The sequence below is a fragment of the Gymnodraco acuticeps genome, unplaced genomic scaffold (genome assembly GCF_902827175.1).
Source record: "Gymnodraco acuticeps unplaced genomic scaffold, fGymAcu1.1, whole genome shotgun sequence".
In the NCBI taxonomy this organism is placed as follows: Eukaryota; Metazoa; Chordata; class Actinopteri; order Perciformes; family Bathydraconidae; genus Gymnodraco; species Gymnodraco acuticeps.
Genome location: NW_022990313.1, coordinates 4,819,750 through 4,843,469, shown reverse-complemented (window position 1 = coordinate 4,843,469; position 23,720 = coordinate 4,819,750). Strand labels below are relative to the sequence as shown.

At 42.6% G+C, this 23,720-nt stretch overlaps 2 protein-coding genes across 4 annotated transcripts in view; one reads left to right on the top strand and one right to left on the bottom strand.

The window, feature by feature from the left end:
* The first annotated feature begins 1,311 nt into the window (after positions 1 to 1,311).
* On the top strand, positions 1,312 to 7,315 carry nkx1.2lb (NK1 transcription factor related 2-like,b). Its single transcript, XM_034222865.1, is given in 4 exon segments — positions 1,312 to 1,972; positions 3,597 to 3,810; positions 6,514 to 6,700; positions 6,702 to 7,315. Coding segments are annotated over 4 exon segments (1,251 nt in total). The 5' UTR covers positions 1,312 to 1,657; the 3' UTR covers positions 7,237 to 7,315.
* Positions 7,316 to 15,621: 8,306 nt separating this feature from the next.
* uvssa (UV-stimulated scaffold protein A) overlaps positions 15,622 to 23,720 on the bottom strand; it is a 43,976-nt gene continuing 35,877 nt past the window's right edge. For all 3 annotated transcript variants that reach the window (XM_034222843.1, XM_034222844.1, XM_034222845.1), the window contains exons 13-15: positions 22,695 to 22,806; positions 16,115 to 16,289; positions 15,622 to 15,978 (exon numbers count right to left, since the gene is read on the bottom strand). In XM_034222843.1, coding sequence (XP_034078734.1) covers positions 15,885 to 15,978; positions 16,115 to 16,289; positions 22,695 to 22,806 — 381 coding nt within the window. In that variant the 3' untranslated portion in view covers positions 15,622 to 15,884. The remainder of the gene's footprint in view (positions 15,979 to 16,114; positions 16,290 to 22,694; positions 22,807 to 23,720) is intronic.

Below are 23,720 nucleotides of genomic sequence, written 5' to 3'. Positions count from 1 at the left end.
CAATTCTGTGGTCTATTATTTTCTGGCATAGTAATGACTGTCAAGGATTAGGAATCAATATTTCACTGCAGCGGGGACATTACCGGCTTTATCCAGGCCGTAATTGAGTTTTGAGGAGGCCCTACCCTGGAATCTGCATTCAAGATAAGGCTCGCTCCTTCCTTGTGTGCGCGAGTAAAGCAGCGCGAGGCGACACATCAGCTGCACGTCAATTACACGCGGGCCAGTTAACCTTGGCCCCAGCGCGAGGCCTACTGTACCTGTGCTGCGCGAGTGAGCAGCAGCCTATCAGAGAGGTGCAGAAAGGAGTCCTAAAACCTGGTAATAAGTAAGCATTTTACCATATCCGGTTCACTTGTCTTGAAGGAAACGGCTCTTTGAACGTGTTTTTTTCAGTTAAATGCCTGAAATAAGGTCAGTAGCAAGCTGACGAGATGTTCACGTTTTTGGACATAAAACCTATCAGTAGCCTAAATACTCCACTGGTGTCAAACACTTTTATGTGTCATAAAAACAGAGATTGTTAACGAGTGACTACATGAGATTAGTAGCCTACACGTGATTTGACGAGCATTAACCAATTTAAGCTTATTAGTGGTGGTGGTGATGTGAAGTCATGTGACCGTGCTGTAGTTCCTTTATAGTCCAACGTTTTTAACATATTGCAATTACGCTTCGCAAAATTATAAAAGTGGTGTTTATATGTGGAGTGTCCTCCTGAAGTATTATAAACATGTCTTGGCCACAGATCTTATTTCCTGCAATACTCAGAAATCAGATGGAGAAGTTCCATCCATTGCTCTGTTTGAAATTAGCAATGCAAATGTTTGATGGGCCTAAACAGAACTGGTCACTGCACCTCACCTTCACTCCTGTGTAAACTATTTCTCTTCATTTTGTCAGGGAGAAAAGAAGAGCCAGCGCTCTCCCCCTGTTTCTCCTCGTGCTCGGATAGTGACGGCCCGGATCGCTCCGCGCGCAGCCCCGAGATAATAGACTATTAGTGGAAGTGGGATTCATTTGTAGCCAATTACAAGCCGTAGAGTTGAATAGGAATGCATAAATAAGGAGGGACACACACACACACACACACACGAGTAGGCCTATATGATAGTGGGTCCTCGAGGGGCCAGCTAAAAGCCAAAAAAAGGCGTTGAGAGCTGCACGAGCTGAAGGAGAGAGAGAAGAATGGGAGGAGAGCGGGGGCTTCGCTTAACTAATAGAGAGAGAGAGGGAGGGGGGGCGAGAGCTAGTTTGAACTATTAGAGAGATAGATCAGTCCCGTCCCGCCTTCAACTCCTGTCAGGCTTCCAGAGCGCGCACCCACCGGTGAGCAGACAGAGCGCGCGGGGCTGGAGGTCGGCACGCTGCTTTTATTGTGCTTGTGTTTGTGTGTGTGTGCGCGGACACGGGATAACGGTACCGTACAGGACAGTGAGCCGATCAGCGGAGAGGCTGCGGGGATGCAGAGAGGACAGAAAGTTTGACGGGATCCGGTTCTGTGGAAAACTTCTCCTCACTCTGGATGCCGATGGGTCCCCTCTGCGTCAGAACCACACGGTCCCTTTAAAACGGCTCGGTCTAGAATATTTCCATTTTTAACCGCTCATAATTTTTAAACCGGATTCTTGATATATGGGACAGGGACAGTAAAGTGATGAACCGGGACAGATTGGTGCCGGGGCCCGGAGCAGACGGGGTCCAGACCGTGATTAGCCGGGACAGAAGTGCACCGGGGGCCCTGGCGGACGTGGTCCAGCCCGTGATGAGTCGGGACAGAGCGGTACCGGGGCCCGGCGGGGACGGGGTCCAGACCGTGGTGGGCCCGGACAGCATAGACATTCTGGAGGGAGCAGCCGCCGGGGAGAAGCGGCTCTTCTCCAGCGCGGGGGCGGGAGGCAGAGACGCTCAGGCCGGGGTGAACCACTCGGAACCTCCGCCTACCAACCCGGTGTTAGCCCCGCCACAGCAGGTAGATGCACGCAACACCTCACGGGGATAAACACCATCTTGCAACATTATCTCGCACTATTTTATTTCTGTTTTCTTCTTGCACTATTTGTATTTGTTTTATGTCTTATAGGTCTACATATTATGTTGCATTGCTGGACGAGCATGCATTTAAGATGTTCATTTCCATAACTACACTGTATGTGCAAATGACCATAAAGCCTTTGAACTTTCAACATAAGCCTATAAATTGCATTGAAATAAACAGGAAATATGGTAAATAGTTTGCCATGAAAAGCAACAGAAAGTTGAAGTGCAAAAAGAACTGAAAATGCCCCGTGGTAAACGACAGAGGGTGTGTATTTGTATGACAGCTGTGTTCCTGCGGGCCTGCCGCCATGCCGGCAGATGAGGCCTTAATTAAGACATAGCAGTAAAATGATCCGCCAATTTGCTGCGGTAATGAGATGGGAAACAATCACAATACAATCAAATGCATTTCTATAAAAGCTCATAGTTGTTCCTGCAAACTGTATTGCGATTGAAGCTTACAAAAAAAACTTACAAGTCCACTCTTTCAGAATGATCTCACAGTATTTCCATTTACTTTCAAATCCTATACGAAGAAGATCCAATAGGTTATAATTGAAAAAGTACTCCTGTTAATTCTAGAAAAATAACCCTATCCTTGGATTAAATGTCATGATCGTAGATTAGTTTGTGTTTCCTATCTGAACTGGACTACCCCTAATCACACCGAGCTATTGTGTGATTATTCTTATCATCACATGTTAATAGGCCCATGGGTCCAACCCGCATGCTCCCTGGGATTATTTCAAGGGAGAATTATAATATTATTAATGTGGGATTATTCATGTCGACATGCTCCAGACTGGCCTCATTAATAAGTGAATGATCCTAATCTGTTATCTGCTCCATGCACTCGGCCGCCTTTTGGGCTTCACATAAATCTTCAGGATATAAGGTTCATATTTATCATATAAACACGGGACACACAGGGTTAAACTCATGCAAGGATTTGTGATTTTTTTTTGGAAATCATAAACCTGTGTCTTCATTCAACTTCAAAGTGTCTCTTCTTAATGTCTTTTCATCCGGACTAACACGAAGAAGAGTTTACTTCCTTTTATCCCTTCAACATGAGAACCATATAAATAAAATGGGATTGATTCGTTCGCCCTCTGATACCTATTGACCGCTACATATTGGAAATAGGAAATGTGTTTGATTTGTGGTCATGTTGTTTGTGTTCGCTTTATGGACACACTTTAGCGCCGTTTGATTGGCTGTTCGATACCCGATGTACACATAGGAGACACATGTATTTCACGGGCCGTATGACATTCATTACAATGATTATTATTACTATTATTTTTATTATTACTATTATTATTATTATTGTTATAAGTAGTAGTAGTAGTAGTAGTAGTAGGCCTAGATGTAGTAGCCTAATACTAGTATTATTATTATTATTTATTTATTTAGTATTATTAATATTATTATTAATATTATTATGACGAGTAGGATATTATAAACAATTCAAAATACAAAATAATCGATAACCCAATATCTGCAGCTCTTACTCTCTAGCTGTCAATGAATAATTCCAATGCGTTATTCTCCAGGGCCCCACCGGGCACCGGACCACCTCTTTCTCCGTGCTGGACATCCTGGACCCGAACAAGTTCACGAGCTGCCGAAGACAGCAGCACGCGAGCCACCGGGGTGAGCGCGAGCTGAGCGCGTACGGAGCGGAGAACCGGAGAGGAGGAGCGGTGGAGCGCGAGCCCAGTGTGGAGTCGGCTAAAGGCTGCTACGGTGCGGAGGAATACCAGAGCAGTGAGTCCATTTTACGGATCTACCTTTAAAGGCTGCTCCATCATGTTCCCTTTATGTTTTCCCGCCAGTCGCCGCCGCTCTTTCTCCGTCCAAATGTCTTAAAACTTACATTTTCTCTAGTAATTCAGCCTTTTAAAACATTGATTTCGTTTCCCCAAATCTTTATCTGTGTGTGTTTATTTGTTATTGTTTTGATTTGATTTGAGTATTTAACTGTAAAAATATATTTAGTAATTGTAGGTAACTGTCTTCATTAGGCCAAAGCTCACATTACGTGGATTTCGTTTTTAATCGGGGTAGTAGTTGTTTGTGTGAGATAACTTTTGTTAAGCTATTCTTTTCAATGTAATCGCCTACATATTGCCTTTCCTGATTTGTTGATAGTGTAACTGTAAATCCTGAGGGAATGCATTTGTTTTTTAAAACAAAACCTTCTGATCGAAAGTTAAAGTTCGTTCTCGATCGAAGAAAAAGAAACGCATCGCCTTAAATTAAAGCTCCGATAAAAAAGAAATAAAAAGCACGAGGTGTATACGGCTCGTGCGTGTGGGATGAGTAATACTGTTAGAATATCTGTCTCTGTATTTTTTGTGTGTCACACATTTCATTCGTGTGTTAAATGAGTCCGGTTCATGGATAATTCGTCTACCCATTGCGTGTTTTCTCTCCTCTACTATTTCGTTTTTTGCTATTCCTGACCTGTGGTAAATACACAGCAGTCAAAACACATTCGAAGAAAATAAAATATACACTTTCCTATACAATCCATTTTAAAATGTTTGTAGTCAATGATAAAAAAAATTGAAGGATTTGAATAAAAGGGTATTGATAATTGAGTCATTCTACAGAAAATGTGGAATCTGCGGTGATACAAATCTGCTGAAATATATTCCTTATAAACACATCTAAAACCTGTTAAATAGCAATAACTAACTCTTAACTTAATGAATCCACAACAAGTAGAGCTTAAAGTATTTTTATTATTTTTATAGGCCTACATTATACAAAGCTTATTTATATAGGAACGTCATGGTGTTACGTGTTACCAGGAAGAAGAGTAACACCAGTGACAATTTGGAGAAAACACTACCATTTTAACAAAATGGCTGCAATGTGTCAGACCAAATATGGCTTCAGTCAATATCAAAATCGTTTAACTCTTCAATATAATACATTTCCCATTCAAATGTTCACCCCTAGGGCTATGCAATGAGTAACACTAATGACAGACTTGAAAGACGCATGTAACATTTGAAGATAAAATGACACCTTTAACAAACAAAGTCAGAAGTATCTGACTTTCCTTATGTCTTTGTGCACTGCCTCAAAGGATCTCTTGTTACAGCAGGCACTTCAGAGACAGTACATTACTTCAAAATAAAAGCGTTTTGTGTAGCAGTAACACCAATGACGTAATTTTGAGTGACTGACATTTATTGGATATTATTAATAATAATTTGCGTTTTTTTTTTACCATTTCAGTGTTATATGCTTGTAATGTTATGTAAATATGAATGAGATTTATTTATTGAAAAAAAAATATTTTAAATGAAAACTATAGGCTCCATGTATGATCAAAGTGACAAGGCAGTTCCTTGAACTTGGCATTTTAAATAAAATTGCAATTTATGTATAAAACCATTTTTTACATTTTTTAATTTAGTACCATTGCACATCTCTATTTATTCAACATATATAATGAATGTGAGTATTAGGTCAACGTCATGTATTTTGGTGTCTGCAAAAGTAAGTGACAGTACTTCCACCTTTTCTGTAGAATGACCCATTACACTTAAAATGGGACAAACAAGTCTTATCAACTCATGTTCAGTTTTTAAATGTTGCTTTCAGGCTGCAGTGAAGAGTAGTTACATATTGTGGCATATTTAAATATCAAGGTCCTCATTGTTAACACATTTATATTCAAATTCATTAAAATGATTGCTGAAAGTTTTTTGTCAGGAATATTCTTCATGCATAAACACATGAAGCATTATGTAATATTAACAGCATGTCTGTGCCCAACTGTAAACTCCGTGAGTCAGACAGAGTATTGTGAAGTATGATTGGATTCAAATATATGAGATTTTAGTTTTTAACACAAACCCTTGACTAAAATGTCCATTTCATTATCAGCTCGAACATTAATGATTACAAAAATAAAACAAATATCTGGCCAGTCAAAAATAACTAACGGGCTATTAGTGAAAAACAAACTCATTTTCGGTAATACACCATAGCATAATGCAAACTGTAATCTTAAGGGCTTTAATATGTACTATTGTGAGGTATATTCTTCAACAGAGATATCAAAGTAGCACAACAGAAGCACAGTGTATACAGTATATATATATATATATATATATATATATATATTACACACACATATATATATATATATATATATATTAGGGAGTACAGGCCTCAGTGATTTTTATTGTGTCACATTTTTGCACTGCCAAGTTAATTTAAACTACGAAACACTTTATCATTATATCGTTGTCTCCTCAAATATACTGTTGCCATCTCATGTACACTATTTAACACTAGGAAAAAGACTGAGCCAAGGGGCCTCGGGCACCTCAGGCCCCCATAGGCGCCCGCATCTCTGTGTGACTTTCATTTACCAATCACCACTAAAGCTCAATCTTAAAACTAAAGGCTCTGACTGTAAATCTGACCTGGTCTTTGTTGTGTTTCCAGAGGAAGGCTTTGTGTTCAGGGGCCAGGACGAGGAGGAGGACTACCACAGAGCAGGGAGCCCCGACTCTGAGGCCGCAGACGGGCCCTACAGCAGCGAGGAGAGCAGCTCCGCTCTGCCCTCCAACGGAGACAGAGAGGGGGGCCAGCAGGGTCACCAGGACCCCGACAGAGACACCAAGAGCCCCGCGGGGCCAGAACACCGACGGCCAGAGCACCGGGAGCCAGGGCTCGCAGGGGAAACCCAAGAGGAAGCGCTCCGGCTCGGACTCCAAGTCGGGGAAGCCCCGCAGAGCCCGGACTGCCTTCACCTACGAGCAGCTGGTGTCGCTGGAGAACAAGTTCAAGTCCACGCGGTACCTGTCGGTGTGCGAGCGCCTCAACCTGGCCCTGTCGCTGTCCCTCACCGAGACCCAGGTCAAGATCTGGTTCCAGAACCGCCGCACCAAGTGGAAGAAGCAGAACCCCGGGGCGGACACCTCCGCCCCCACCGGTGCAGGGGGCGGAGGATCAGGGGGGGGAGGCATGGGGAGCCTCAGCCCTCTCAGTCAGTCCCCCCCGTTAGGCGGGCACCTGGCCATGCACAGCTACGGGGGCCACCACCACCACCACTCCGCCGGCAGCCTGGTCCAGCTGCCCTTCCTCACCGCCAGCCACGTCCTGTCCCCCTTCATGCTGGGGACACAGAGCTACGCTGCCCCCGCCTTCTACAGCACACACCTGTAGACCCTCACACACACACTCACACTCTCACACACACACACACACACACACACACACACACACACACACACACACACACACACACACACACACACACACACACACACACACACACACACACACACACACACACACACACACACACTGAGCCCAGGGAGACTGAAATGTTCCAGCAGACAGACTGTCAGCTCTGCTCTCCTTTTACTACCAACACTTCAAGGCTTTAATTTCAATGGATTATTTTGATAGAATGTGAATATCTACCAGAAACTGTACATACATCTATGTTCTAGCTCCCTATTCCGAATGCTGTTTTAAACGACGTAATAGACAAATAGTTGATTTTTTTGTTTAAAAAAAAGTCTGTCGGAATATTGAATGTTTATTTATGACTTAAGGAATGGCTTGATCTATTGTCAGTGACGTGTACCTCCAGCTGTGGTTGTTTTCATTTATCTTATTTATTGAATTTGTTATGTTTCCATAAAACCCTTGGATGTACTGAATCCTCAGCTCAACATGATATCGTCCTTTATATTAAATAATGTCAATGAAAGCGTGAATGGTGGCCCGGTGAAGTCTTTGTGATGGAGCGGGACAGCAGGACGGACCTAGTTTCTGGGGGTCCCCAACTTATACCCTGAACAGGTACAATTAAAAATAACAAGAGCCTTTCTAATGTCCACATGCATGCCAACAGTGACGATGCTTTGGTATTATCTGTTCAGTGTAGCATGTTAGCATACTAACATTTGCGCATTTGTATAAAACAAAGTGATGAGGAAATTGTCAATGTCATCAGTTCTGCAGGTGTTAGGTCATAAACTATAGTATGGGACATGTTAAAATGTTGACCTGATGATGGTCAAAGTATCACTAGAGCCAGGCAGATTCCTCCTGAGGGGAATAGTTGGACGGAACAGTCCATCCAATATTGGTTGGGGTTTTACAGTCTGGACAAACAAAGTACAGGCTGATGGGTTTTCAGCAGCTGGTCTTGGGTCAGATGGATGTGATTCAGTTCAGCTTCACCACTCACAATCACAGCAGAGATGCTTTCACTGTGTGGGGGTGCTCATTGGCAGCGGGACGTCCTGCTTGGAGAAACAGTCGACCAATCAGAATGCATCTTCCCACACCACTCCACGACAGTGGACACATTAATGAGTGAGAGCAGGTAATGTTAGAAGATATGTCCCTTAATGACTCAGCAAAACATTAGGCTTCATTCACTTCAGTTCAATTTAGCTGGTATTCCAGAGAGAAAGTGTGACTTTCAGCAGTGTTAATGCTGACTCAGCTGTCTATCACTGTAACGCTCATGCAGACTGTCCCAAACGAAAGGGTTGAAAATGTATGCAGCATGAACCGAGACATCTGCCAGTCACTTGATACTTCCTTTAGAATACTGCCATGCAGGGCCGTCCCTGGCAAATTTGAGGCCCCACGCAAAGTTATATGATGAGGCCCTCTGTTTTGCGAGCGTCGACGGGGGGGGGGGGGGTCGTGGTGCTAGTGGAGCATCGCAGCGGCGAAACCGTGCCGCGCCATACTAATTGAGCCGCATAAGCGCATAGGTGCGCCGCATTTGCGGCTCAGTTGAGGCTTCCTCCGCAAGATGAGGCCCCCTCCGCAAGATGAGGCCCCCTCCGCAAGGTGAGGCACCACGCAGTCGGCGTGATCGGCCTGTAGGGCCATGTCATGCTCTGACGTAGACAGCGTGTTCATTTCCACCCTGTAGTGTTGTGTTGGATAGCACAAGACTGCTGGGCCCTCACAGGAAGTGATGATGGCAGCTGTTAGCTAGTTAGCTAGCTAGCTGCGATAATTTGCGGTACCAGATGATTATAAACTGCTCAAATAACCTAATAAAATGTATGTGGTTTCTTTTTAAACCAATATAATGGAATGTTACTACTATGTGGTCACTATGCAAATGTTACTAAAAAACACATGCAGAACTGCAATTGCGTAGTTAACTTTCGACACGTAGGCAAGATGGCGGTCATTAAGTGTGAGAAACAGTAGCATAGGCAGAAATGTACTTTAGGGTGGGCCTGTAAAAAATAGGGTGGGCCAGATTTTTCTTCTGCGCATCAGAAGCTAACAACAATCCCCGCCGGTACCGGTGGCAGATTACTTTTAGAATACTTTCTTTTTCCATAACAGATGGGTATGTTTTGGTGAACAGGAGACACGTATTTTACTGTTTTAATGGCTTATCAAGAGCACAAACACAACATCTTGGTGTCATTCTGGACAGCTCTCTCATCTGCACATAAAACTATTTCGTCGTCATCAGAAAATGATCGTATAGATCGCTGCTAGATGAGGGCAGTGGGGGCTCTTCTTGGAGTCTGGCTTTTTAAAAAAAAAAAAAAAGTTCATTAGTGAACTTTGAGCCATCATTTATTTTGCAGGCAGCTCTCTGCCTATCTCACGTTATTATGGCGCGCGCCGGAACCAACAATCAGTTTTACCGTAAATGAGTTTGGTTCAGAGGACAAAACACATACAACATTAATTAAACTCGATATTTGTTCACTTGAATTTCACTTTGAATTCTTCGATATTCTCAATGGGTGAATACTTTTTTTATAATAATACTCAAATAATAAAAAATAAAAAAATGTTTTAAATCACACCGAAGCTTTCTAAGGGGGGGCCAATGAGTAAACTGTGTGGGCCTGGGCCCACCCTGGCCCTATGGTGGCTACGCCACGGGTGAGAAGTCAACTTGTTGACCATTTTTAATGGATTATCTAAGTACTCGTAGTGCATTATAGTGCCATACTTCACACTGTAACACATATGCACTCGAAACAGCAAACGTAAGTACAGAAACACACAATTTGAGACACAACAATTATCTTTATATTCCACTTTCTTCTTCCTTGTCAAAACCTTTACTAAAACTCCTTCAACATTATCTAAATGAATTTGTATTGCTAATCATGTATAAAACGTGCTATAGTTTGAAATGAGTATTCATTTTGTCAAACTTCTTCAATATAACTTTCAGATTCATCAGAATTAATGTATAAAGTATTTAAGAGCTTTAAGATCATACACTGGGATGTAACCATTCTGTAACTGCTAACATTTGTTCAGTACCTACACTTCCAACTGATTACCATGACATTTATTTTGTAATTGTTATGTTAAGCCTTCACATTAAACTAGAATATCCCCAACTCTGCGCCTACATTACCCACAATGCAAGTTGACTGTTGACTTAAAGAAACAGGTGACAAGTAGGAGGGAGGAGCATGTCAGGAAACTGTGCATGTGTAGTCATGTGACCATCAATCAATCAATCAATGTTTATTTATATAGCCCAATATCACAAATGTTACATTTGTCTTCACAGTTTGTACAGAATATCAGTATGACAATACGACACCCTCTGTCCTTAGACCCTCACATCGTACAAGGAAAAACTTCCGGAGAAAACCCACAGTTTAAAGGGAAAAATGGGAGAAACCTCAGGGAGAGCAACAGAGGAGGGATCCCTCTCCCAGGACGGACAGACGTGCAATAGATGCCGTGTGTAAATTGAAGAGATAATACATTTTACAGCGAAGGTAGACCAAATGTTTGGAAAGACCAAATGTTTGGAAATGCATGTGTCTATAATAAGAAGATGAATCCACGAGGATGTCAGCAATCCTGTGGGAGCCATCAGGGAAGTAGTATGGTGAGAGTCAGGCAGGACCGCAGAGACAGGTTCAGCCACGAATCGAAGTCCAGGACTCAGATCCAGTGATCAGGATAGAGGATCCAGGACACACGACCACAGCAACAGGATTAGCCTCGACTCAGGATGCCGGCGTATATATGGACACAAAAGATTTGGGGGAAGCTGGGTTAATCGGAACATGAGAGTACATAGGTACAAACAGACAGAAAGCAAAAGTAAGGTGTCCCCCCAACAGTCCAACCTATAGCAGCTAAACTAACGTGTCTACATACATGCACTCCCTTAGGATAGGTTGAGGGAAAAGGGTAGCAAATCAGAAGTAAGAAACAGAGGCGGAGAGGCACCCACTGGAACCTTAATTGGAATTGGTGAGAGGTGAGAGGTGAGAGGTGAGGAGTAGGTCTGTGACTACGTTCCACACTCCCCGGCCGGGCTAGGCCTTCTCTGCAACCTGTTATAACCCTCTAATAGAACCTCAAGAGGTCAGAGAGGGGAAAGGTTTTGGATAAAGTTTTAAATATAAGATCTAAGTTTTTAGGATTTAAGTGAAAGAGTAAGAACTAAAATGTATAGGTGAAGAGGCACAACGTATCTACGTCAATGCACTCTTATTAGATTATTTTATTTTATCACTATGAGCTTTATCAAAAAGGAAGGTCTTAAGCGCACTCTTAAAAACGGATAGGGTGTCTGCCGCCCGAACACAAACTGGAAGCTGATTCCACAAATGTGGAGCTTGATAAGAAAAGGCTCTGGCTCCCATTGTACTTTTAGAGACTCTAGGAACAACCAACAACCCTGCATTCTTGGAACGCAATGCCCTAGTAGGACAGTAGGGTATAATGAGTTCTTTAAGGTAAGATGGCGCCTGCCCATTAAGGGCTTTGTAGGCGAGAAGAAGAATTGTAAATGATATCCTGTGTTCTATAGGGAGCCAGTGTAAGGCAGCCAGAACAGGAGTAATGTGGTCCCTTTTCCTAACTCTGCTGCTGCACGAGCTGCAGCATTTTGAATCAGCTGAAGCGACTTAACTGACTTCTTGGTACACCCTGATAATAAGGAGTTACAATAATCCAGCCTTGAAGTAACAAATGCATGGATAATTTCTCTGCATCGTTTTGAGGCAAGATATGCCTAATTTTGGCAATGTTGCGTAGATGAAAGAAGGCGGTCCTTGAGATTGATTTTATGTGGGCGTTAAAAGATAAATCCTGATCAAATATAACACCAAGATTCGTTACAGTTCACTGGAGGCCAAATTAATGCCATCCATAGTTAGTTTATCTTTAGATAGTTTGTTTCATAGATTCTTTGGGCCGAGTACAATAACTTCAGTTTTAGCCGTGTTTAACATCAAAATGTTTAAGGTCATCCAAGTCCTTGAGGCAGTCTTGAATTTTATTTAGGTTTCATCAGGCTTGATGGATGAATATAGTTGAGTATCATCCGCATAACAGTGGAAATTTACAGAATGATTCCTTATAATATTGCCTAATGGATTGGAAGCATATATAGTGTGAACAAAATAGGTCCGAGCACTGAGCCCTGTGGCACTCCATGGCTAACTTTGGTTTGCATGGAAGATTCATCGTTGACACGTACAAACTGAGAGCGTTCAGATAGATAGGACCTAAACCAGTCTAAAGCAGTTCCCTGTATGCCAACTAAGTGCTCTAGTCTTTGCAATAGGATATCATGGTCGATAGTATCAAATGCAGCACTGAGATCGAGCAAGACAAGAATAGAGACACGTCCCTTGTCAGAGGCTATTAGAATGTCATTTGTGACTTTAACCAGAGCTGTCTCTGTGCTATGATGTGTTCTAAAGCCAGACTGAAAATCTTCAAATAAATCATTGTTTTTTAAGTAATCACACAACTGTTTTGAGACTGCTTTCTCAAGAATTTTTGAGAGGAACGGGAGATTAGAGATAGGTCTATAATTGGCTAAAACCTCTGGATCGAGGTTGTGCTTTTTAAGAAGCGGTTTTATCACTGCTACTTTGAATGATTGTGGAACATAGCCTGATAATAAAGACATATTCATAATATTTAATAAAGAAGTGCTAATTAATGAAAAAACGTATTTGAACAGCTTAGTTGGAATTGGGTCTAACATACACGTTGATGGTTTAGAAGAGAGAATCATTGAATTTAATTGTTCAAGGTTTATCGCTGAAAAGCATTCTAGTTTACTATCTAGTGTAATATTAGAACTTACGTTTCCGGGAGCTGTTGATAACACTATACTGGTCAAAGGCAAGAGGTCATTAATTTTGTTTCTAAGAGTAACAATTTTATCATTAAAAAAGCACATAAAATCATTGCTACTGAGTGCTATGGGAATAGAAGGCTCAATCGAGCTGTGGCTTTCTGTCAGCCTGGCTACAGTGCTGAAAAGAAATCTTGCATTATTCTTATTCTCATCTATTAATGAAGAGTAGTAGGCTGCTCTCGCTTTACGCAGTGCTTTCTTAAATTCATTGAGAGTAATATGCCAAATTAAACGAGATTCTTCAAGTTTAGTGGAACGCCATATCCTTTCAAGTTGTCTCGACTTTTGCTTTATTTTGCGGGTTTCGGCATTATGCCATGGAGCTAATGTATGTTGTTTTATTTTCTTCTTTTTCAAAGGAGCAACAGAGTCTAATTTTATTCGCAGCGCATCTGTAGCACTATTAACAACATGATCAATTTGGGGGGGTGTACATTTTGTATAAGTTTCCTCCCCTACATGCAGACATGCTATCGAGTTAAGTATTGGTGGAATCTCTTCCTTAAATTTGGCTATAGCACTAACAGATAGGTTTATGCTGCAGGAGCTTTTGACTAATGCTTTGTAGTCCAGTAACCAGTAACGTGCGGTGAGGTTCATGGCTGGTGAGGCACTGACTCTTTCAGAGACAGATTTACAAATATTAAATTTTGACCTTAATCGAAATATTCGCTTATTTTCAAAAGCTTTTTTAGTCTGATGCTTCAATTCATTTTAAACAGACCGTTCAACAAAAGGATAGGCCTACCCACAATTTAAATATTGGATTGTTCTTTCTTAGTAAGATCCCATGTTCATTACCAATGTGGTCTTACCTTGACTTGAAGATGAAGTCCATGCTATCCTTCTGGACAACAATCTCTATTACTTCTTTGTAAAAGTCCTCCTTATCTTCCTGTAGTTTCAAAAGTCTAGTTTGTTGTTTGTGTCTACCGTCTCTGCGTAGAATAACAGTAGCAACAAGAACCTGTGGGCTCACTTGCGCCCCCTTCAGTGCGGCAGAGGTTATGGCTGCCTCCCCTGGTGCTTTTTTCATTGCCGTTGTATGATGAGACCAGCGGGCCAAAATATCATATATACGTGAAATATATATATGAAATTTAGAGACTATGGATGGCGAGGATAAATGTAATAAAGGGATCTACAAACATTACATTGGTGACATACAGTGAGATGGTGCAGGCATGCGCTTAGGGCCCGCTTTCCAGCCAGTTTCTGTGGGGTGACGCATTCTGAGGTGAGGCAGATCTCATCTGTGCCTCACCTCACCACACAGTAACTGGCTTGAGCGCGCTCACAAAATAAGTGGCCGCGCTAAATTAGTGCCCGCGCTCCAGCCAGTTACTGTGGGCTTACGAGAGGCAGAGCTCGTCCCTGCCTCACTTCTCATCGCTATCCGTAGTTGTAGCGGAGCTCGGCAAATTTGCTGAGTTTGACTATAAAAGACGATTGGAATCATACATAAATCGCATTAACAACACAGATCAGTCGAGACATTTTATTATTATTACTATTTAGTTTTTCCGTTACATTGGAGTATGACAGGTGAGGCTCTGCCTCCCCTGCCTCCCTTGACTGCACGTCGCTGCTAGTAACAGTACTTCAAAAGTTACTAAGAAATGGTCGGATAAAGCAGGATTATGCGGTTCGACTAATAGTTGCTCAATTTCAATACCATAAGTCAGAACAAGGTCGAGAGTGTGATTATAGCAGTGGGTTGGTTTATTTACACTCTGACGGAAACCAACAGAATCTAATATAGAGTTAAATGCAACAGTAAGGCTATTTTTATCGTCGTCAACATGAATATTAAAGTCACCTACGATAATTACTTTATCTGTTTTAAGTACCAAAGTTGATAAAAACTCAGAGAATTCAGATAAGAATTCTGAATAAGGACCTGGTGCACGGTACACTGCAACAAATAAGATTGGCTGCAAAATTTTCCAGGTCGGATGCGTAACGGCCCGTCCTTGATCCAACAGGATCAGTCGGAACATGAGAGAACACAGATACAGACAGACAGAAGGAGGAAGTAAGGTGTCCCCCGACAGTCCAAGCCTATAGCAGCAAAACTAGCGTGTCTACGTACATGCACTCCCTTAGGATAGGGTGAGGGAAAAGAGTAGGAACTAAGATGTATGCGCCACATCTATACCATGAGCGCATTGCTCCTAAAAAGTTTTTTGGCACTGACACCAATCAACAGTTGTGCGTGGACTCGGCAGGGATCAAGGCACGTATATTCCTCTCCCTGCTTCCACCGTCTACAAACACAACCAAATTACATCCTTACCATCAGTGAGGGAAAAGAGTAAGAACTCAAATGTACAGATATGTTCACTCACTTCATAACCAAAATATCAATTTCAATGAACCGATCACAATAACAACAAAACATTTACTTACAAATGTACCAAATGAAACATTTATAAATACAAATATGGACTTGGAAAACACATACACACACACACATAATCTTGAACAAAATGTATTTAAAAACAAATTCAAAGAGCAGTTAAACATTAAATTCAATCAGCTATACCAAATGTAAACTATGCGTATAAAGGCTGAATAATTGATACTCATTAGGTGTGTCAGAAGTTCTTTGAATCTCATTATTATTACTACGAGAATCACGTTCCTCTCTTCTTCAGAGTCACAATGTGAATGCAGGTCAGTGGATGGCGTAGTTGAACTGGTTGGAGAACTTGTCATGTTTCCTGCTGTCAGCTTTACTCATCACCTCCGCTACTCTGCGCATGGCGCTCCTGCAAGGGGGGGGGGACAGGAAGGGGTGGATTCAGAACATGTTGAAGATTTAACATGAATGGAAAATCATAAAGCTGAAGACCCACTGAAACATTGTAAACCTATCAGATCGTTCAGAAACAGGAAGTGACGTACTTGTTGAGGACTTTCTTCTCCAGCCTGGAGCGGGACGTGTTGGCGCTCTGCTTCAGGTCGCTGAGGTTCGGGTACTTCTTCTTCTTCCCTTTCCTTTTCTTCCCCAGCCTGTCAGAGCCCAGGTCTTCTCCTGTGGCCGCCTCGATGTCCCGCATCAGATCTGCATCCTTCCAGTCTGCAACAGAGAGGAGTCATCAGCAGGGTGAAGAGAGGAGGACATCTCCACATTTCATACATGGCATCAACACACTTAACAGGGTTGTCATGGTAATGTATCCAGAGTCTGAGCACGTGCTACAGGTAGGGATGATGTGCAGGAGTCACCCTTCAGGGTCCTGTTCCCCTTATCTGGGTTATTTTCCCTATAAGGACCACTGCACATTATCCCCCTTATTACACGGTTACCTACTGGCCAATCAATCATTTAACATAACATATTGAACATGGTTTTATTAAACAACGTTCAAAAAACTTAAAATGACGGCAGCAAGGATCGAGGTTTTATGTAACTGTCCAAGTCTGTTCACATTTTCTTTTTTTTCTTCCAGTCTTTAAACACTGCCAGAGCCCAACCCGTGTTCCCTTTAGTGATGACTTCCTGTCTCTCTTTTTCAGCCCTGGGGACAGTTTAGCCATCAGGAATCCAAACGTTCATGCCTCCACAAATTGAAAAAATAAATATTCAAAAAGCATGGAGGATAACAAATGTGTGTTTTTGGCCACAGCTGTTGTTAAATTGACCAGACTTTTTTCAGCGGACAGTCCATTGATCAGAGCATCTATAGCAACAGTCTGCTGAATGTCAAAATTGGCAAATCAGAATTGAGTATTAATTCAACCACTGTCTAAGAAACTTAGCCATGTACCGAAAAAAGCTCAAGTTTGGCCATCTTTATTTTAAGTGTTGCATCAGTTCTATTCAGACAGATCTCAGATCAGACTTTATATGTTGAAGAAGAAGCGACCTGCCTGCAGTCTGCCCCCCCACTGAAAGTTGAACAAAGTCTGTAATGAAGTCATTAGAGCTGATAAGAGAAGCCGTGCTGCACTCTCCTCTCACTGAGCAGTAAACAGTGTCGGCCTGGCCCATTTGGATCCAATTGTGGTGTTAATGAAAAGTGTAATGTCATAATTCTGCCTGATAAAGTAACGCAGAGTAATGACAGGCTAAACGAACAGACACTTCTGCTTAATGACGGACTGCGGGGGAATTAGAGATAAACCTGCAGTAATGCAAAGTAATTACACTGTGATTGTGATGGGATCCACTCTGTCAAAACACTGATCCCCCGCTCTGTGTGTGTGTGTGTGTGTGTGTGTGGGGGGGGTTATTAATCAGCCGGTCTGACCCTGGGTCTGACTGGACCTTCAACTATCCCTCATTATACACACACACACACACACACACACACACACACACACACACACACACACACACACACACACACACACACACACACACACACACACACACACACACACACACACACACACACACACACACACACACACACACACACACACACACACACACACACACACACACACACACACACACACACACACACACACACACACACACACACACACACACACACGCATGCAACACAAACACAGACCCACACACACAGAGGAGCAGTAATTGAAAAGCAGCTGGTGTATTTAGGAGAGTCATTACTGCTAAAAGGGGAGCAGCTGCATATTTACATTGTGTGTGTGTGTGTGTGTGTGTGTGTGTGTGTGTGTGTGTGTGTGTGTGTGTGTGTGTGTGTGTGTGTGTGTCCTCTATCACTTTGTTGTTGTGAAGTTAGAGGAGTTTGAGAATAGAAGAAAATAACTGAATAAAGGTAATGAAGAGTAACAAACAACTAGAAAATGCATTTCCTGCAGAAAATGTGCGAATGCTGTAAACTATGAACATTTGTGGCTGAATTTAGCTGAAAATGCAGAAAAAGCTGAATGTTATTAGCTGAATGGTAGCTGTTTTTAGCTACAGAAACCAAGTAAGTGTGTTGCTGAACTTAGCGGAGAAATGCAGAAAAGTTAAAAGATTTGAATCAAATTCTTACAGCTCAAATGCATTGCAATGACTTTGTTGAAAACTTCAAAGTGAAATGTTAAACTGGAAGGGTAGGACAATTATTGAAGAAGCTTAATATTTAAAAGAAAAGGTTTAAAAAGGGTATAAACAACAAAATGTATAGCCTCAATGTCCTGAAATAGCTGAATAATGTAATAGTTGAATGGTTTCTGCAGCTGAAAATAGGCTGAAGGAGTTACATATCAGATGTAAGTAGTAGTGAATGAATGTGTATTAAGAAGAGAAAAGAAAGTAAAAACGCTTTGAAAAGCATCAGAATATTTTAACTGCAAACTTTTGAACTAACTTGATGGCGAGTGATCTGTCGCCATGGCAACGGCATTTGATGAAACCCTATAATACGCTTAGATGCGTTGATGGCTGCATCGTTACCGAACCTGTGAAGTTTTGGGCCGTTTGGAGCATTTTCACTGAAGTTATGATGGTGAGCATTGGGTTGCCATGGCAACGGCATTTGAAGAAATCTCAAAACTGTCACGTAGATGTCTTCACGGCTGGACTGTTAGCACACATGTGAAGTTTGAGCACTTTTTGACCAATTTCATAGGAGTTATAGCAATATCGTGTTTTACGGCGAGGGATGCGTTGCCATGGCAATAGCTTTTGAGGAAAACTCACTATTGGCACATAGACATGTTGAGGGCTGGACTATTAACCATTATCTGAAGTCTGGTGCTGTTTTTACCCTTTTCATAGGCGTTATGACAACATCGTGTTTTTTGGCGAGGGATGCGTTTCCATGGAAACGGCATATGGTGAGATCTCAGATTTGGTGTAGAGCTGTTGAGGCATGGACCGGTGATATACAAGTGAAGATTGGGGGATGATCGGACTGTGTCCATTGGAGTTACAGCGACATCATGTTTTATGGCGAGGGATGCGTTGCCATGGTAACACCACATTATGTAACATCAGATTTGATGTAGAGCTGTTCAGGGCCACAGTGTTAACCATCATGTGATGTTTGGTGGCGTTCTGAGCATGTCAGTTAGAGTTATGACATCATCGTGTTCCATCACACAGGTGTTTATGTTTGAGCTAACAACGTTATGAAACACCTGTGCTTTTGAGCCCAGAGATCAAAGGTTTCCATGGTGATGTGCAGTAATCAGTGAGAGGAGAGCCTTTCCATTGTTCTGAATGAGAAATAAACCTCTTACATGTGAATGTTTTATTGAAGAACCGTAACAGATATCGGTGAAATTTCAATGCGTGAAGCATGTCAGGACCCTGACGAGCGTCTGAGTCTGCTTTTATGTACTTTCGGGTCAATAATGTGGCCTTTTTGGCAGATTAACTAAAGGTGTGCGGCTGCTGCTGTGAGGAAAGATCAGGCTGTATTTACAATGGGCCTTAATGGAGACATGTTGAACGTGTTTGTCACTTCATGCCCTCAAGAGGTATTTTGTTTAATTATTTTGCTTTTCCTATGTTTTTCATGAAAAATGATGTCCAAGGAGTGTAGGGTTTGGGAATTACTGCAGGTTTAAAAAAAAAAAATGTTGGGCAAATTTCAAGCTCTCCTCCACTCTGTTTTGAGATCAAAGCACTCTAGACTTAAAGAGCTGCGCAATACACACTAATGTTCAAATCTGAAGAAAGCCTCTATATTTAGCTCCAAACTAAGTTAAATATCTCAAAAAGTGTAAAAGATATCAAAAATCTGAATATAATTTGAATTGCTGAATGTATTGTGATCATTTTAAAGTTGGAATGAAGTCTCTAGCTGAAAGTATGTGGAAGGAGAAGCATTTGGTGCACGGTGTAGTTAAAAGAGGATTTGAAGGTTCCTCCCATTGACTTCCATGTTAAAAAAAGAGCTGAATATTTCAAAAAGTATAACGTTTCCCATCATGTGCTGAAAAGGCTGAATAGTTTGATATTTGGATGGTTTCTGTAGCTGAAAGTATGCTGAAGTTATTGAGAGCCAAAGTATTGGTTGAAATAACAATAATAATAAGAAGAAGATTAAAGATTTGAAGAACTATCTTTAGTGCGCATTCGCACTAAAGATAGCGGACGACAGAATAGAGACTAAGAAAAGTTAAAGACAGAAAATAAATCAGAGATGTTGAGAGACACTGAGAGCCTGAGAGTGATCAGAGCTGCAGCAGGGCTCTGTGCTCTGTCATCACCTCTGTGTGTGTGTGTGTGTGTGTGTGTGTGTGTGTGTGTGTGTGTGTGTGTGTGTGTGTGTGTGTGGGTGTGTGTGTGTGTGTGTGTGGTGTGTGTGTGTGGTGTGTTGTGTGGTGTGGTGGTGTGTGAGTGTGGTGTGTGTGTGTGTGTGTGTGTGTGTGCGTGTGTGGTGTGTGGTGTGTGTGTGTGGTGTGGTGTGTGTGTGTGAGTGTGTGGTGTGTGTGTGTGTGTGTGTGTGTGGTGTGTGTGTGTGTTGCGTAAGTGTGTGGTGGTGTGTGTTGTGTGTGTTGAGTGTGTGTGTGTGTGTGTGTGGTGTGTGTGTGTGTGTGTGTGTGGTGTGTGGTGTGTGATGTGTGTGTAGTGTGAGTGTGTGTGTGTGTTGCGTGATGTGCGTGTGTGTGAGGCGTTGTGTGAGTGTGTGTGTGTGTGGGTGTGAGTGTGTGTGAGTGGTGTGTGTGTGTGTGTAGTGTGGTGTGTGTGTGTGTGTGTCGCAGTGTGTGTGTGAGTGTGTAGTGTGGGTGCGTGCGTGTGTGTGTGTGTGTGTGGGTGTGTGTGTGTGTGTGTGCGTGCGTGGTTGAGTGCGTGTGAGGTGTGTGTGTTGTGTGTGTGTGTGTGTGTGTGCGTGTGTGTGTGTGTGTGTGAGTGTGCGTGTGCGTGTGAGTGTGCGTGTGTGTTGCGTGGTGTGTGTGTGTGTGTGTGTGTGTGTGTGTGTGTGTGAGTGTGCGTGTGTGTGTTGAGTGTGTGGTGAGTGGGTGTGTGCGGTGTGTGTGTGAGTGTGTGTGTGAGTGTGTGAGTGCGTGGTGTGCGTGAGTGTGGGGTGTGTGTGTGTGTGTGTGTGTGTGTGTGTGTGTGTTGTTGTGTGTGTGTGTGTGTGTGTGCGTGTGTGTGTGTGAGTGTGTGGTGAGTGGTTGTGTGTGTGTGTGTGTGTGTGTGTGTGTTTGGTGTGTGTGTGTGTGTGTGGTGTGTGTGTGTGGGTGTGTGTGTGTGTGTGTGGTGTGTGTGGAGTGAGTGTGCGTGGTGTGATGTGAGTGTGTGAGTGGGTGTGTGAGTGTGCGGTGGTGTGTGTGTGTGTTTGTGTGTGTGTGTTTGGTTGTGGTGGTGTGGTGTGTGTGTGTGTGTGGTGCGTGTGTGTGGTGTGTGAGTGTGAGTGGTGTGTGTGTGTGTGTCGTGTGTGTGTGTGTGTGGAGTGTGCTGTGTTTGAGTGTGTGTGTGAGTGTGTGTGTGTGTGTGTGTGTGTTGTGTGAGTGTATGTGTGTGGTGAGTGTGTGTGTGTGTGGTGTGTGTGTGTGGTGTGTGTGGTGTGTGTGTTTGTGTGGTGTGTGTGTGTGTGTGTGTGATGTGTGAGTGATGTGTGTGTGTGTGTGTGAGTGTGTGTGTGTGGTGTGGTGTGTGTGTGTGTGTGTGTGTGGGTGTGTGTGTGTGTTGTGTGTGTGTGTGTGTGTGTGTGTGTGTGTGTGTGTGTGTGTGTGTGTGTGTGTGTGTGTGTGTGTCGCATGTAGAACCAGGAGGAAGTTCAGGAGAAGTCGTACTTGCATATGATTTTTCCTTTGTCGGTGTAAAAGCAGCAAGAGCACAGCAGCATCCACCATGGCTGTTCTGTGGAGGAATATTGACGCTTGTGTTGCAGCGAGGTCAATGATCAGGTCATACATGGCTCTGGTTGGTGGGAAAGCAAACTGTAACCCCTAACCCTAACAAACAGTAGCCACAGCACAAAATTATAACTAAACACAATACCTATGACAACATTTGGATTCTTTTTTTACTTATTGTTTGTTTCGCTTTGTTCAGTCGTCTTTTAGCTTCATGTCCAGTTCATAGTGGTTTTGTATATAACTAGCTGTCAATCACAATAAGTGATCTGTTTACTGTGTTTTTAATTCCCATGTCCGATAGAAAGAGGAAAGGAATGTTAATAATAGTATTTTTTTGTATTATTTGGTCTGTTGGTTGATACAATTGTAGCACCAACATCATCAGACCAAAATAACCTCCGGGGGAAATGATGATAGCTTAAACCACTCCAGTTCTTCGCGTGTTGTCTTGTGGCTTAATGATATTCAAACCAGCTGTGATGAACCTATTATTAAATCAATAATCATAGTCCACTAATTTAAAGTATGTGATGAAATGGGACATTACACATATTGAGTACTTTTACTTTTGGTACGGAGGTATAACTTGATGCTAACACTTTTGTACTTTTAGTTAAGCAATATTTTCCTTTCTGGTAATACAGTATTTTTACTGTTTAGTGTTGATTGTAGAAAAGATCTTCTTCTTCTTCTCCCTGTGGTGTGAGGAACATTTTGTGAACAATGTGCAGGGATGTGTGCTCCTTACCCGGGTGTTCCTCCCTCCTCTTCCTCTCCTCCTTCTCCTCCCTCAGCCGGTCCTCCAGTCTGCAGGGTCTCCCTTCCTGGTCCCGAGGGACGATGCCTCCATGGAAAGGACACTGGAGGACAGAGGGACAGCTCACACACACTCCGATACATCTCTCAATGAAACAAGTGCCATTCAGTCTGTGGGGCTGGTTTGGTTGCTTCAAAACTGACCTCAGCCCAGTAGGAGCCACAACAAGACATCATGGCTTAGTCGCTCTAACGCCAGCGGAGATATCCCTCATAATAAGGACAATGTTGGACTGCGTTTGTGCTCATGTTGCTGTTAAACTCACGAAGCCAGATTGAGATTCAGAAACGACTTCTCCAACGTTATACTTTTCTCCAGAGTGACGTTGCTAACGGTATGCTACTATGGTTTAGCATTTGCTGACCACGGCGTTTGGCCTTAACTGAAAAAGTTTGGCACATAGCACTGTACATCAAGGAATGTATAAAGTTTCTACATGGATGATGTTAGCCTGGCCAGCAAAGCCAGTTGGACTCAAGAAAGACCAAGATACACTAAATATGTATTGCATTACATTTGTGTGTGTTTAAAGGAACAACTAAATAATGATTCTCCATAAATGCTTTGAAGGAAGAGGTCCTTGTGGTTAACACAATATCAGAAACAGGTTGAATGTGTGTTGAATCATAAATAATAAGTCACACATATGCCTGGTTAATGTTGCGTGGCGTGTCAATACCATTTATATGTGTGTGGGCGTTTTAGCCAATGTGCGAACTCTGCGCTACTGATTCTTCAACAACGTTCTACGCTCTCCTTGGCCTGCTGTTGTTCCCCTCAAGCTTCTGACCTACAGCAAGTGTTTCTCTGTTATTGGAGCGCGCCAGGATTATAAATGCCGCAGTTGGACCAGTTTGAGGCCCAGAGCCGGCACTAATGCAGTGGAAACACAAAAAACTGGTTTGGAATCGGGGCCCGGCTCCAAACAGCTCTGGAAGCAGCTGGATGGAGAAGGAC